The sequence below is a fragment of the Petaurus breviceps genome, unplaced genomic scaffold, assembly GCF_028583685.1.
Source record: "Petaurus breviceps papuanus isolate PSGF00001 unplaced genomic scaffold, PetGlider_PUasm1.0 79, whole genome shotgun sequence".
NCBI lineage: Eukaryota > Metazoa > Chordata > Mammalia > Diprotodontia > Petauridae > Petaurus > Petaurus breviceps.
In genome coordinates this window covers 25,357,875-25,374,710 of record NW_027186523.1, presented here as the reverse complement: position 1 = coordinate 25,374,710, position 16,836 = coordinate 25,357,875, and the positions used below count along the sequence as shown (strand labels likewise).

Genomic DNA, 16,836 nt, shown 5'->3' with positions numbered 1-16,836 from the left:
TCAAGGAGCTGGCATGCCATTGCATCCAAAGGACTCTTCAGTCTTATCATTTGCCCTGTTCCTGAACTATTAGGATCAATAAATCTTTCAGATTACCCTTCACATTAATTCTCCTTTATGGGCCTTCCTCAATTATACCCTATACTCCTTGAGATAGGGGAATGTATAATTTTTTATGTTTGTTTTTACAATAAGTAGTATGGTGCTTTGTATATAGTGAGGGCTTAATATATTCTATTAATTCATTGATTCATCCATCTTTTCCCAGCAAAATAGCATGAGATATTATGAAATGCAAAATAGCTAATTCTGATTACATTAAATTGAAACATTTTTGCACAAAGCCAAAGCAGCTAAGATTAGATGGGACAGAAAAAGCTGGGAAACAATTTTTACAACCAGTGTCTGATAAAGACCTCATTTTCAAAACATGAAGAATTGAGTCAAATTTATGAGAATACAAGTCATTCTCCAGTTGACAAATGGTCAAAGGATATTAACAATCCATTTTCAGATGAAGAAATTAAAGCTATTTGTAGCCATATGAAAAAATGCTCTAAATCCCTATTAATTAGAGAAATGCAAATAAAAACAACTCTGAGGTACCACATCACACCTATCAGATTGACTAACAACACAGAACAGGAAAATGATAAATGTTGGAGAAGGTGTGGAAAAATTGGGACACTAATGCATTGTTGGTGGGGTTGTGAATTCATCTATCCATTCAGGAGAACAATTTGGATTTATGCCCCAAAGGGCTAGAAAACTATGTATATACCATTTGTCCCAGCAATACCACTTCTAGGTCTGTATTCCAAAGAGATCATACAAATGAGAAAAGGACCCACATTACAAAAATATTTATATCAGCTTTTTTTGTGGTGGTCAAGAACTAGAAGTTGAGGAGATGACCATCAGTTAGGGCATAGTTGTACAAGATGTGATATACTGTTGTTCCATAAAAAAAATGATGAACAGTTGGACTTCAGAAAAACCTGGAAACTTAAATGAACTGATGCTGAGTGAAGTGAGAAGAACCAGAAGACCATTGTACCCAGTAACAGCAACTTTGTGTGATGACCAGCTTTGATAGACTGAACTCTTCTCAGCATGCAAGGATCTAAGCTCCAAAAGACTCATGATGGGAAGAGTTTTCCATATCCAGAAAAAGAACAATGGAGTCTGAAAGCCAATCGAAGTATAATATTTGCTCTCTCTTTTCTGTTTTTGTTTCTTCTTTCTCATGGTTTCTCCCAGTGGTTCTAATTCTTCTTTACAACATGACTAATGTGAAAATATGCTTAATATGAATGTATATGTATAGATCATATTGCACACAGTCTTTGGGAGGGCAGGGAGAGGGAAAGAAATTTAGAACTCAAAATCTTGTGCAAGTACATTCTTAGGATACTATACTGAAAGTTGAAAACTAAAATAAATAACTTTATTAATAGCATGAGATGCTTGGCTAAACATTATACCAAAATCAGTGTAAATTACACTAGCACAGGGTGGGTGCTTAATAATTTTTTATTGACTATTGTATTGGACAGATAATAGCATGGCACAAATACAATATAGAGCAAGGCATGATTTCTAATTGGTAACTTATTTCTGTAGATAAGCAAACAAAACTAAAACCAAACCAAAAAAAATTGTCATGCCAGTCAAACAGGCTTTAGAGGTCAGTCTCAAAATGAGCAATATGAACTAGTTTCCATGGCAAAAGAAGGAACATTTAAGCATTTTTAGGTTCAACTTTCAAAGGTGCCTCTAAGATACTATACCAAAAGTCTTGCTATTTCTCTTTATAATGTTTTTCAGGATGGCATTACACTATAAGAACCAAGCAATGTCTTCTGAAAGACCAAAGAAGGTTCCTAGAAACCTGTTACCAGGACACTATCTTCTATAAAATGAAGAGACACTTTCCTCTCATTGTTGATGAAGTACTGAAACAAAATAAAAGTACTTAAAGCCCTACAGCACAAAATGCCTAAATGATTTTTGAAACAAATTGAGGGAAAATAGATTAACACAAGAAGTTCAGAGAGGTACTGAAGGAAATATCATCAAAAATGAAATGATCCCAGAATGTACATGTATAGGAAAACAATGTCTTTATATTTAACTTGAACCTTGCACAGACTACATCTATGTACATCTTGTGCAGCAAAAGAACAAAGATAACTTTGGATTAAATAAGGAAATAGCCCAACAAATAAATACATGGGAAAATAAAGTGATAACAATGACCCCTTCTCCTACCTGATATCTTAACTTCCAGGTAATATGTGTGAGGTAGATCAGATACCTTTTAATTATTAATTTAGGTCATTGGGACCACCTGGCCTAAAGGTGATAATCAAGAATACAGTGATGATCTGTGTATGTTTATCACGTCTTTTCTCTTGTGTAATATCATGGAACTTAATTTATATTACTTTAAAATGTGAACTGCACAATAGAAATAATATCATAATTAATCAATGAATATTTATTTCATTCTACTTACAGCCTTCATATATGTCAGTGGGAATGTGGACCGCAGCATGCTGGTAGGATGTTTGTCGTCGAAAGACAGCATCTTCCACAAAAACAGGTTTGATTCTTTGGCTGTCTGGCTCACTCTCATTTCTTTCAAACTTCACGAAAAAAGACAGACAAAGAAAAAGTATTACAATTCAGCCTAATGCAGGTATTCACACATTTTCATATTCCAAAGATGTATAACACATTTTAACGATCTATAAAAATGTTACATGATAAAGATTCATGAATAATACTGACTGCCTATGTTCCCTCAGCAAGATTTTTAGCTCCCACAGAAATTCTCAACTTTAAATTCTTGTTATATCACACTGATTCATATTTTATCCCATCACAAATAAAAATGTAAATCAAATCTTTTTCACATGCAACACAATGAATGAGTATATGTATGTGTGTGCATATCTGAGTATCCAAGTATAAATATATGTTTACATATGTGTGTACATACATCCATAAACACAAACATATGCATAGTATCCCAAAAAGTATTAGACTAAACTTTAAAGTTATAAAAGCTTTGGTTATGAGACTTTTGGAATATCCTGTACATAGAGAATATATAACTATGCTTTAAAAACAGAATTATTATTGAATAATATAGAAATTATCAAATGGGAAAAATATAATCACATAAGACTTCCACATATACAAAATAAACTTCAATTATAGGTCCATTTTGTTTTTATATATCTACCATGTTCAACTTTGTATTCTAAAGAAAGTTTCTCCAAGAAGTTTCATACCATGAATAATAAATCCCTTGCAAATGTGAATACAATTAAAGTCCAACCTCACCCAATTTGTCTCCTAAGGCAGGAGTCAAAATCAGATCAATAATGGAACAAGAGAATGAGAATGAAGATTAACTTTCCATCCATTCAAACTTTCCTTTGGATATTCAATTATATTGTTATTTTCTCCTGACAGTAAGATATCTTACTCATTTCTTCAAAGTAAAGCTCTAGACCAATTTTTTTTTTCCCTATGTAATTATAACCTTTCATTTCTCTCTTCAAATATTATTAGTACAAGATGTTATCTGTAGCTATTGTTACATGAATAAAAAATATTTAAGTGAGATGTAGACAAACAGGAGACTTGGGATAGCACTGTCTTAAGGAATGCAGAGAGATGAGAGAGAGAGAGAGGCATTGACAAGCAGAAGGAAAATAAAGAGGATAGAAGGAAGATATCTAAAGCTAAGCACAATCATTTGATTTCAGGTGTCAGTAAATGAAGTATTAATTTGATTTGAATTCCTGTGATACAGAACTAAAAAACTGACTACGCTTATGAAATTCACACACTATCATTTATGCTAGAGCACCAATAAAACTACCACATTAAAATAAATGACTAACTTGATAATAACAGAAAAATGGGGATTCAAACTAATAAATATGGTGATTTCCCTTCTGTCACAAACACATATAAACAGTAAAGCCTTAGTAATAAACAGAATAGAGTTTATTCTACAATAATTTATATAAATATAGATTTATGTAAATATAACAATTTTAATCTAATGAAAAGTCATGGTGGATATTCTCTTTAATGACTAGATAATGTATAAACCCACCACTGAAAACTCTGATGATAATTTCATTATTTGTGTGTTTCATAGAAATATTCCCATGCTTTTTTAGGTGAGGAAAGGGTCATTGGGTTTTCTGAAGCTTTGCCAGTGCAATTCATATTCTGGAAGGGTTTTATAGAAATGGAAAAGATTCACGTATGTCCCAGAGATAGTCTATTTCTCATCACTTGAAGACTGGCCTAAAGAGATTCATCATTAGACAGATTAAAATCCAATGGTGATTTTAATTTTATTTTATTTTTGTGACACCAACTCACTGAAATTATCTACTGAGTCATTAGGAGTTGCTATCTTTTTGAAAACATGGAATACTAACATGGGTGAAATGTTACATCTTTTGAAGAATTCATGTATGTTAAAGTTTAGTCTGGAGTAGCAAGACTTAGAGGGAACATAATAGGAGCACCCAACATTTTGAAGGGCTGCCAAGTGATGAATAATATTTAAGTCATACTAGTAAACGAAGACCATTTACTAAAATAGAGGTTTATGAACTTTGGCGGAAAAGACTACCCATATTATTTATAAACACACAATCCTTAAAGTATTAAGTAACATTCACCTCCTACAGACTGATCTTAATTATCCAATTCTTGCAGGAATCTAGGCAACTTGGTGTGGATGGAAGAGTACTGCATTTGAGGTTACAGAACCACAAAGATCAATGAAGTCCAAAGCAAGAAAAGGTCTTCAAGGTGTGGGTAGGTGGCGCAGTGAATAGAGGACCAGCCCTGGAATCAGGAGGACCTGAGTTCGAATGTGGCCTCAGACACTTGACACACTTACTAGCCGTGTGACCTTGGGCAAGTCACAACCCCAATTGCCCTACCCTTCCCCGTCCAAAAAGAAAAAAAGTTAAAAAAAAACGTCTTCAAGGCAACATAATCTAACTCCTGTCTAACTAAAGAACACCAACAAGTTGTCATCCAGCCTTCTTTTGAAAACTTATTTTTTTTAAATTAATTCTTTAATTTATTAATTTGTTTGTTTCCTTTTAATTTACAGGATGCAATTCCACAATTCCTCGAATTTCACATTTTGTCCCCCTCCCTCCCCTTCCCCCCCCCCATGGCGTCTTATAATCAAGTATAGGATCTGTAGATACATTCACATTATACAATGGTCAGGTTATAAGGATGGATTGTACCAGCTGGGATGAAAAATGGTATAGAGGACATAAAATCAAATAAGAGAACAAAAAAGATCAGGTATTTTGCTTCCACCTGGATATAAATTTAGTTCTTTCTAGTTCTTTCTCTGGATGCACGTTTTTCTCTCCATCATGCGTCTTTTGGGATTGACTTATATCCCTGCATTGTTGAGAAGAGTCCAGTCTATCAAAGTTGGTCATCACACATATGTTGTGTCCGTAATTGTGTACAAATTCCTCCTGGTTCTACTCTTCTCACTCAGCATCAGTTCTTTTAAGCCTCTCCAGGTAAATATGAAGACCGCCTGCTCCCCGTTTCTTATAGCGCAACAATATTCCATAACATGCATATACCACAACTTGTTCAGCCATTCCCCAATTGATGGACACCCCCTTAATTTCCTATTCTTTGCCACAACAAAAAGAGCTGCTATAAACATTTTTGTACATATGGGTCTTTCTCCCATTTCTATGATCTCTTTGGGATATAACCCTAGGAGTGGTATTGCTGGATCAAAGGGTATGAAAGTATTTATAGCCCTTTGGGCATAGTTCCAGATTGCTCTCCAGAAAGGCTGGATCAGTTCACAGCTCCACCAACAATGCATTAGTGTTCCAGTTTGCCCACATCATCTCCAGCATTTGTCATTTTCCTGTTTTGTCATCTTAGCCAATCTGACTGGTGAGATGTGGTACCTCAGAGTTGTTTTGATTTGCATTTCTCTAATCAATAGTGAATTAGAGCATTTCTTCATGTGCTTATAGATAGCTTTAATTTCTTTCTCTGAAAACTGCCTGTTCATATCCTTTGACCATTTATCAATTGGGGAATGACTTGTATTCTTATAAATTTGACTCAGTTCTCTGTATATTTTAGAGATGAGTCCTTTGTCAGAGACATAGGTTGTAAAGATTCTTTCCCAATTTCCCACCTCCCTCTTAATCTTGGTTACATTGGCTTTATTTGTACAGAAACTTTTCAATTTCATGCAGTCAAAAGAAAACTTCTAATGATCAGCAACTCACTTCTTCCCAGGAGAATCCATTCCACAGATAGGTAGTTCTGACTGCTAGAAAGTGTTTTGTTTGTTCGTTTTCATTGATATTATAATAATCCATCATCTGCCACTCTGAAACTTTAACCCAATATCCCCAGTTCTGCAACTGGTGCCAAGAAAAGCAAGTCTGTTCTCTTATTTCCATAACAGTTCTTCAAATGATTGAATACTGCTTTTCTTATTCTTCCAGATTTATTCTTTAATGGTCCTTTTCCAGTTTACCCATTTCCTTTTAAAAAGTTGTACCCAGCTTTGGTCTAAGTATGAGAGAATATCACGGTATTTAGTCTAAGGTCATAACAGCTTTCTTGATAGTTATGTCATACCGCTGAATCATATGAATCTTCCATTCCTCTAAAAAACCTTAACATTTTTTTTTCAGGGAAAGTCTAATTATTTCACTATAATATTGTGCCTGGGAAGTCGAATGTTTAAACACAAGTTAAAAATTTTTATCACTTATTCCGAATTAATTTAATATTAAATTATTTGACCCAGTATTTTAGCCTGTGAATATCTAATTGAATACAGATTCAGACATTCCTTGTATCAGCTTTTTCCCCTAGCTTTATTATATCTACAAATTTAATAAATATTCCATGTATGACATTGTCAAAGTTACTGAAAAACATGTTGGTCATTTTGGGGACAAAGAAATTTCCATGGACATTCTGGTAAAACCATTCATTCAATTTGTCACTGAACTATTTATTAATGATTATTCTTTGGATTTAGAAAATTCTAAATTGACCTAATTTCTCTTATCACTAGTCCATATCAAGTCATCACAGCTCTAATGATAATATGAAAAAGTTTGTCAAATGATGTATTTATAATTTAGATAAGCTATATGTGAAGCATTTCCCTGTCTTGCTAATCTAGGACTACTTTTACAAAAGGAAATAAAGCTAGTCTGGTATGATCTGAAATCATTTTGATATTTCAATGTCACTACTTCTTTGTAATGTGTATTAAGTATTTCTTCAAAATACCTTTCACTTTACCATGAATTAAAGTGAAAATAAGCAGCTCTTCTACAATTTGAATTTTCTCCACTGTATACACATGGATAAATCCAAATATACATTATATACTGTGACATAAAAACAACTTCCCAATTTTCTGCAAGATTGCACAAGTTAAACAAAGCTCTTGGTACAAATATGTGGAAGAAAGGATTTTTTGTAGGACTTGTCATAAATGTCTTGCTAAAAAAACAAGGCAGTGTCCTGCTCTAAATGGTCTGCAGATCTCCAATAAGGTTCTGTGTTTGAGGGTTGTTCGGTAAAATATTCCAATAATTATTTCTAAGTTTCAAGTTTAATTTGTTAATTGACTAATGTGAAAATAGATTTAATATGAATGTGTATACACACCCCCCCCACTTTATACACACACACATATATTATAACCAAATTCATGCTGTCTTGGGGGGGAGGAGAGATACAGGGAGAAAACTTGTAACTCAAAATCTTATGGAAGTAGATGTTGAAAACTAATAATAAATAAATTAAAAAATTTTTGGAGGGCAGTTGGGGTTAAGTGACTTGCCCAAGGTCACACAGCTGGTTTTTGTGTTAAGTGTCTGAAGCCAGATTTGAACTCAGTCCTCCTGACTCCAGGGCCGGTGCTCTATTCACTGTGCCACCTAGCTGCCCCAATAAATTATTTTTTTAAAAATCATGCTTAGCATATTTAAAAGCCTATGTTACTGAATCTAGAGAGAAACAAAGGGAAATTATCCCAAATAGCTGTATCACTCATTTAAAAAAAGTCATGTCAAGGGATACTATAACCTATACTTGCAAGCTATTCTATATCTATATCATTTTAAACACATACATATATCCACACATACATATAACATATGTGTGTATGTATGTATACAGGTGGTATATATACATTTGTAGATAAGCATTACATACATCTATGTGCATATACATATGCTAAATATACATATACATGTATAAGTGTATATCATAAAAATATACACTACAGGTTCAAATTCTATTTTTATTCACTAATACATCCCATTTTAATGGGTTTCACTTTTAAATCTTATGACAAGAACCATAAAAGGAAATGTTATTAGCTAAATATATTTTATTATCATTTTGGGTCTTTAAAATCACTAGATATTCATTACAAAGATTTATGTTGCTTTGTATTTAATGCAGCTTCCCCATCAACAACCACAAAAACAACAGAGAGATTCCTATGGATATGTACAAATAGAAAATTAATGCAATAATTTAAGAGTTTATGTTTTATGACTTCCATGCTACAACATGCCTACTTCCAGCTGTTGAGCAAACTGCAAAAAAATAAAAAGAACATAAGGTTTTGTCAGTAAGGGCACACGGTTTTAAAAGTTTCATTTTGGGTATTTTTATGCAGGCAAAAAAAGCAGCAATGTTAACTGCCAAGTGTAGTAAAACCACATGAATGCAGAAACAACCCCCAGGTCCAGATGGCATTATATATTGATAAAAACCTTAGGAAGGTAACCCCCTACTGTAGGCCCCAATCTATTCTGTTTCACATAATAGCATGAGTCCCAGTAAGCTAAGTGGCAACTGACTGCTTGTGAGAGGGGGCTCTTAAAATGTATTTCTTCTATAAAAAGGTGTTCTTTCCCCCTTTCCCCTGTGTCCTTTCTTTGAAGAAGAAAATATCAGTCTGCCCCTGATTTCTATCCATTGAAAGTAAAAATGGTTGCTTTCATTTCAAATAAAATGGGAGAAAATATCTTAGTTTCTTCTTCTTAACAATATTTAGGTAACAAATAAAAAATAAATCATGGGGCGGCCAGGTAGCACAGCAAGTAAGAGCACCGGCTCCAGTGTTGAGAAGACCTGGAGATCGAATCCCGGGCTCAGACACTTAGCACCCACCCAGAAACACCTGGCCGTGTAACCTTGAGCAAGTTACTTAACCCCAATTGCTTAGGGGCGGCCAGGTGGCTCAGCGAGTAAGAGCACCAACTCCGGTGTTGGGATGACCTGGAGATCACATCCCGGGCTCAGGCACTCAGCACCACACCCAGAAATAACTGGCCTTGTAACCTTGAGCAAGTTACTTAACCCCGATTGCTTAAGAAAATAAAAAAAAATTAAAAAAAAATAAATCATTACTTGTCTCAAGTGTATTTAGTTAATATATAATGAAATAATATTTACATAATAAGATATGACTATGCCTCTTGTCAAACACTCAGCAAACCCAATATTATTTACATTTGGTGGAGAATATTAAACAGAATTCATTTTACTTTTTAATGAAGATTGGCTGATAAGCTAGGAAAATACAGAAGCAATTATTTTCCATTTTTCCTCTCTTAATTTAAGAAATGAATCTTAGAATTAATTATTAGATAATATTTGAACATTATTATCTCTCTACTTGCTATGCCACCCTACCTCAAAATAGGAAGAAAATAATGTGAAGTATTTTAGGAACCTCATTGTTTTAACACTGTTCAGTAGCCTTCTCAAGATTACTTTGCCTGGATATCTCTTATGCTTGATCACATTCTACTTGGTATCACATGTAATACTAAAATAGATAACATAATACTTATATCTCACACATGTACACATTTATGGGTATATCACATGCTACCATATATCCTACTAAATACCCAAGTTCACACTGATTCCCCTCTATTGCATATTAAGTTCTTTGAAGGCAGGGGCTTATACAATTTTTCAACAACATATCCCATATATTTATCACTGTGCTTAAAAAATGTTAATTAAGAGCAGGTAGGCAATGCAGTGAATAGGACTCTGGAGTAAGAACCTGAGTTCAAATCTGACCAAGATACTTGACACTTACCAGCTATAAGTGGCATGTCACTTAACTCTGATTGTCTCACTCCCCACAAAAAATTATAAAAATGTCTATTGAAATGAATGGAGATATATTTTCCTATGACAAAAAATTGTACCCAAAGACTTTCAACTTCACTCTTGATATATGCAAGCCTCTAAAATGACTAAATCTAGTCTTTGTACTTCAATTGCCAGATTGAGTGAAAAGGTCATTGTTGGGCAGTCAAGTATCATTTTACAGATGAGAAAAAAAAATCTATTAATTTCTTAATGGTCCTGCTGCTTTAATATAAACATAGTCTACTCTTTTATCACAATATTTTCATTAATCACCATAAGTTACCACTGAATATAGTTTCTTTATATAGTAAATACATTCATATACGTATGCACCTTAAAAATGGAAACCCAAAATAAATCATGATGAAAATATACTTTAAGAAAGAAATTTTCCAAGGAAGCAATTTTTCTGTTCTTTTCTGAATTTAGCCAGTTAAAAATTCTCAACAAAGGGAAGGTGGAAGGGGAGAAGGGTTAGAGACAGGATAGCAAAAAAATTATCAATTCTTATTTATTCATTAGATATAAATGTGATTTCTGTGACTAACTTAAAGTAATGAGGTGTTTTATTTTAAAAAGTCAATAAAAACAACAAAAAACACCTATGTGAATTAAAAAAATATCCATTAAATAGAGAAATCACTAGGCTGCTCTCAAAAATGTCAATTTGTGCAATGCTCCTATTAAACAATATATTGAAGATCACTATTATCCATTATATATAGATATATAAAAGGAATTGTAATCATCAACAATCTGTTACATCCTATCATGAGACTCCATTTTATTCACACTAAAATTATTACTTTAAAAATTCTAAGAAAATGTTATTTTCAAAGTTTTTGTTCTTTTGCCATAACAGAGGCAATTGCAATATTTTGGGGAGTTTTAGGAATCTATTAATTCCTCAAGGTCCTCATTACAATGGTCCATTACAAGATATTTTTTTAAAGACTTCCTCTAATTTTGCTTTCCTGTCTTTTTGCCTTCCCTTACTTCTTTCTTTTTTTCTTTCCCATTTTACTTTCTTCTTCTCTTTCTCTCCCTCCCTCCCCCCAGGAGGAAAAGAGCTCTTCACTTTACTTGGACTAAGGAGGGATTTCATGTATTTAGTGGAAAACAACTTCAGTATGTGTGTTCAAGGTCCTTTTTAATTCTGAGAGGCTAGTCTTTAACTTCCACACCAGATAACAGGAGAATCTGTGATGTATAATTATACTAGAATCAAAAGCATCTTCAGCAGAATTAAAAACTAGACAGTAACCGTCACTGGAGAATTGGTGTGAGGTACCAATTCCCAGCAGCAATTATAACAGGTTAAAGAATAGTTTTACAGAAGTTTTTGCAGAATCATAAACAAGAGGCTCTCCAAATCTAACCATATTTTCAGCAAACTTTCCAGGAGAACCTCAAGTGGTTACAGCATATCCTTGACACTTACACCATATATGTAAGTATATAATGAAATCTAAGTGGACATACAGATATTTTCTGTAATTCTATTTATGCAAAGAAAAATAAATAATATGTGTACTTAAGTATCATGCTTAGAGAAAGCAAGGTTTGAGAAGAGACACTAACAATATCTAAATTAAAAAAAAAAACCTTAACTTGAAGAGTGTGAATATTCAGAATTACTGGTAAAAATGAAAGTCTAGTTAAAATCTTTAAATTAAAAAGAAAATTTGTTGATAAATAATTCTAAGTCAGAAAGACTCATCTTCCTGAATTCAAATCTGAACTGGGATATTTATTAGCAGTATGACCCTGGGCAAGTCACTTAATGTTCATTGCCTCAGTTTCCTCATCTCTAAAACAAGCCAGAGAAGGACCCAGCACACCACTCCAGTGTTTTTTGCCAAGAAAACCCCAGATAGGCTCATAGAAAAGTGTATAAGACTGAAAATGGCTGAACAACCATTCTTAGTATTCTACTCACTTATTCTACCTTCTGATGAAGAGAGAGTCCATTTTCTCACCAAGACCAAACACTATCACTTTATCCTAGATTACATCTCCTCCATTTTCTGCAGATTGATTCCGTAATCATCCCCATGTTCATCCCCGTGAGGCAGCTGGTGGCAGAGTAGATTTAGGCCTGGGCCAGGATTTGGGAAGATTGGAGTTCAAGGCTGGCCTCTGGCCCTTATTAGCTATGCAACTGAAGGCAAGTTACTTAAGCTTCTTTTAACCTCAACTTTTAGCAATTGTAAAATGGAGATAATAGCACCTACCACACAGGGTTGTTATGAGAATTAAATGATAAAATACTTACAAAAAGCAGTTAGAACAGTGTCTGGAATATTTCAGGTGTTATATAAAAGCTTATTCCTTTCTCTTCCATTCCCCATACTTTAATATTCATTCTCTCCCTAAACTATCAGTAGATCATCTCCCCGCTTTCTACAAATATGCCTAGGACTCCCTTTCCTTAATAACCCCCCATTCAACCTTACCATTTTCTAATGCTATTATTAAATATTCTTCCTTTCATAGCCAAATTCCCAGAAAAAGCTATCTACCTCCATTGCCTCTCCTTCTCTGCTCATTTAATTTTCAACTACTAGCAATTTGGCTTTTCACTTCATCGTTGAACTGTAACTGGTCTCCCTAAAGTTACAAATGATTTCTTAACTGTGGAATCTCAGTCTTTTTTCAGTACCCATCCTTCACCTCTCTGCTGGAATGTGACATTGTTGGCCACCTTTTTCCTTTTGGGTATTCTCTCCTCTCTGGGTTTGTGTGATGGTATTCTCCTCATGCCTCTCTCACCAGTCCTTGGTCTTTTTGGCTGGCTCATCATCTATATTGTACCTCCTAACTGGATTGTTAAGGACTCTGTTCTCTCTGGGTGAGCTTATTTGACAACCTCTTTAGCTCTAATAAGAATCTCTATACAGATGGATCCTAGATTAATATGGCCACCACATTCTCTGTCTTCTGCTCCAGTCCCATATCATCAACTGAACATCTCTTAATGGATGCCTTATAAGCACCTCAAATTCAAACACATTCAAAGCAGAATTAATTATATTTTCCCTCAAACACATTCCTCTTGGGGGTCGCAAGGTGGTCCAGTGGATAGAGCACCCACCCTGGAGTCAGGAGGACCTGAGTTCAAATCTGACCTCAGACACTTAATGCTTCCTGCCATGTCACCTTGGGCAAGTCACTTAACCCCAATTGCCCTGCTTCCCCCCTTCTAAAAAGCAAAAAAAGAAAAAGAAAAAAAACATATTCCTCTTAAGAACTTCCCTCTACCCTCCGCCTACTTACTGAGTTCCAAAAATTCAAATCATCTTCTGGTAAATCATCTTAAATTTTTTATTTTTGCTTTTTGGAGGGGGGAAGGTAGAGAAATTGGGGTTAAATGACTTGCCCAAGGTCACACAGCTACTTTTATGTTAAGTGTCTGAGGCTGGATTTGAACTCAGGTCCTCCTGACTCCAGGGCTGGTGCTCTATTCCCTGTGCCACTTAGCCGCCCCATAAATAATCTTTCAAGACTTGTCAAGTCTCTTCCATGACATATTTAAATCCATTTTATTCTCTTCACTTCCATAATCACCATCCTCATTCAAGCCCTCTTTGCCATTCATGAAGTGTCTCCGAACCCCCATCTCAGTATTCTCTGCTCTCCATTTTCTGTTCCACACAGCTGCCTTATTGGTGATTTTTCTAAAATTAAAACCTTGCCTTGTTAAAGTTTGGATTCAATCCAAGGGCTGCACTTGAGGACCTAGAGGGCCACATGTGGCCTTAGGGCCTCAGTTTCCCCACCCCTGGAAACTGACCACCTTGCTACTTGCTCACATATGACATCCCATCTCCCATCTGTTCCTGACACGTGACATTCCTTCTCCAAGCTTCATGTCTTTGCACAGGTTGTCCTCTCCCTGGGTCTGAGATGTCTTGCTTATTCTCCCCTTGTCTCTTGACGATTCTTTCAAAGATGACCTCAAATGCCACCTCTTTCTTTAATCCATTCTTTACCACCTCCAGCTGCTAGAGACTCCCCTATAAATTCTCTGATATTGTTCATAAGAGACAGGATGGTGTAATACATAGAAAGCACCTCTGAAAAATACTGCCTATTAACCTAGGAAAGTCCCTAATGTCTCAGTGTTCTAGGAAATTCTCTAAGAATATTCATTTGCAGAAATGAGGCTAACCTGCATTAGTAAAAATAATCTCCTCATTTGGGAAATCCTTACACCAGTGAAATCACAGATTTAGTAGCTATCTCTTTATTTTGTATAAATTTATTCCGTATATATTTATGTATGTACATGTCTCTCCCAATAGAATTTAAGCTTCTTGAGGGCAAAGATTTTTTTAGGTTTTGCATCTCAGAACCTAGTATGGGTTCTGGTACATTGTCTTGTTGTTGTTCCATTGGTTCAGTCATATCTGACCCTTCATGACCCCATTTGTGGTTTTCTCCACAAAGATTCTGCAGTGGTTTGTCATTTTCTTCTTTAGATCATTTTACAAATTGGAATACTGAAGCAGAGTTAAGTGACTTGCCCAGGGTCACACAGCTAGTAAGTGTTTGAAGCCAGATGTGAACACAGGAACATTAGTCTTCCTGACTCCAGACCTGGCACTTTATCCACTGTGCCACCTAGCTGTCCTTGCACATATCAAGACTTAATAAATAATCTTGTATTCATCTTCACTGGAGGTCCTTAAAGACTGGATGACCATTTCTTGAAGATGATATTGAGGGGATTCTTGGTCACATATGACCTAGATAAGGTTGCCTCTGAGATTCTTATAGCTATGAGACTGATTTGTTGATTTCCCCCAGTCAAAAATGATTTTTCTGTCCTCTCAATTTTCACATCTCTGTGTTTTTAATACTTTATCACATTCTTCTTCATATTACAATTATTTGTTTTAATACCTTCTCTGCTTTTTCTAGATTACAAACTCCTTGAGGCAGATTTTGTACTTTATTCATCTTAGTTTTTCCTGTAGCTCCCAGTTATGTTGTAGGCCATTAAATTTTAACATGTTTTGAATTGAAGGATCTATTTAACCGAATTGAAAAATAATGAAAAACACAAACAACGCCCACAATACTAGTAATAACTATAAAGAAGGAAATGATATCCATTGAAATGTTAAAACTTAGGATATATGGCACAAAGTTCATGCATCATTTTTTCACATATTATTTTCTTCTTAGTTTGTCCTGATTCTTATTTTTCAAAGTGGGCATTTTTAAACCACCTCCAGTGGAACACTTTAATTACTCAAAGATGTTAATTATCTTACCCTCTCAGCTTTCCTATAAAGGAGCTTTTCTTCTTAAGGATTTTAAAATCAACATCAGTGATTGAGTCTTTGTCCCCCCAAGACAAGAGGCACCCTGGAGTGTAATTCAGAATGAATTATTGAAAGGCAGCATGGGGCAGTGGGCAGAGTGACAGATTTGGAATCATAAGGCCTGTGTTTAGATCCATGGTCTGCTATTTCCTAATTATGTGACTTGGGCAAACACTTGAGATCTCTGGGCTTCATTTTCTTCATCTATAAAAATGAAGTGGTAGGATCTTCAGCAGAAGAGTGACCTGGGCAGATCTGTCCATAAGGAAGTTGGATGGATTAACAGAAGCATGGCACCCAAAATTTCTACAATCCCCTCAATAGCCCCATCATTCACTAGTTGAAATCCCTAATTCCTTTAGCAAGGACCAAAGTATTTCATTCAATAATTAGATATAGAATTATGAAAATGTAAAACTACACCCACAGGGCTGGTAACTATTAAAAAATGATGCAAATTAAAATTGCTAAACCTGTCTCCCTTCTACCTACACCCTCCTACCCTTTGAAATAGTTAACATTTCCCCCAACCCGACTAATATAGAAATGCAATACAATACTACCCACATCACAACACTATTCCATGGTAAAATATACTTACTAGCAGATGCAGTAAAGAAAACACCAAATTAAATGCTTTATATTTTATATTCATATATTCATTTTGTATTGAAAGTCTACATAATAGTTGAATATATCACAATACTCTATCCAACAGCTGTTTTCCCTGTCCTCTTAATTCTGGTTTTAATTGATGTATGTCAACTGCAGTACATATGGCTAAAATTCTAGTTGAAAAATAGAACATTTCAAATAAATTGAATTTTAAGTCTCAAGAGTATGGAGTGAATAAACAAGAGATTTTCTCCAAATAGTCCTGCCAGCTGGTAGACATATAACAAAGCTGATAGTTTATTATTTCATCATTACTAGTAGTATAAGAAAAGTTCAGTAAAAATGTGAAATGACTTAGTAAAACAAGTTCATCCTAGGAAAATAGTTAATGACATTTACAGTTTTAAAGCCGAGAAAGCATTTTGCATACACTATCTAACAAGAGCCTCATAATATTCCTGCAAGATAAGTAATCAGGACATTAGCTCTATTTTATAGATGAAGAAAGTGATGCTCAGAAAGGTGAAACGAATTGTCCAACGTCATATGGCTAGAGAGTGTCAGAAGCAAGATTTGAACCCCAGTTTACCTGACTCAAAGTATAACATTCTATTCATTACAAAATGATTCCTCTGAA

At 34.7% G+C, this 16,836-nt stretch overlaps 1 protein-coding gene across 1 annotated transcript in view; it reads right to left on the bottom strand.

Annotated features, from left to right (window-relative positions):
* LOC138175717 (voltage-dependent calcium channel subunit alpha-2/delta-1-like) overlaps positions 1-16,836 on the bottom strand; it is a 429,557-nt gene that overhangs the window by 239,727 nt on the left and 172,994 nt on the right. Inside the window, exon 3 of the mRNA XM_069106216.1 lies at positions 2,519-2,648. Coding sequence (XP_068962317.1) covers positions 2,519-2,648 — 130 coding nt within the window. The remainder of the gene's footprint in view (positions 1-2,518; positions 2,649-16,836) is intronic.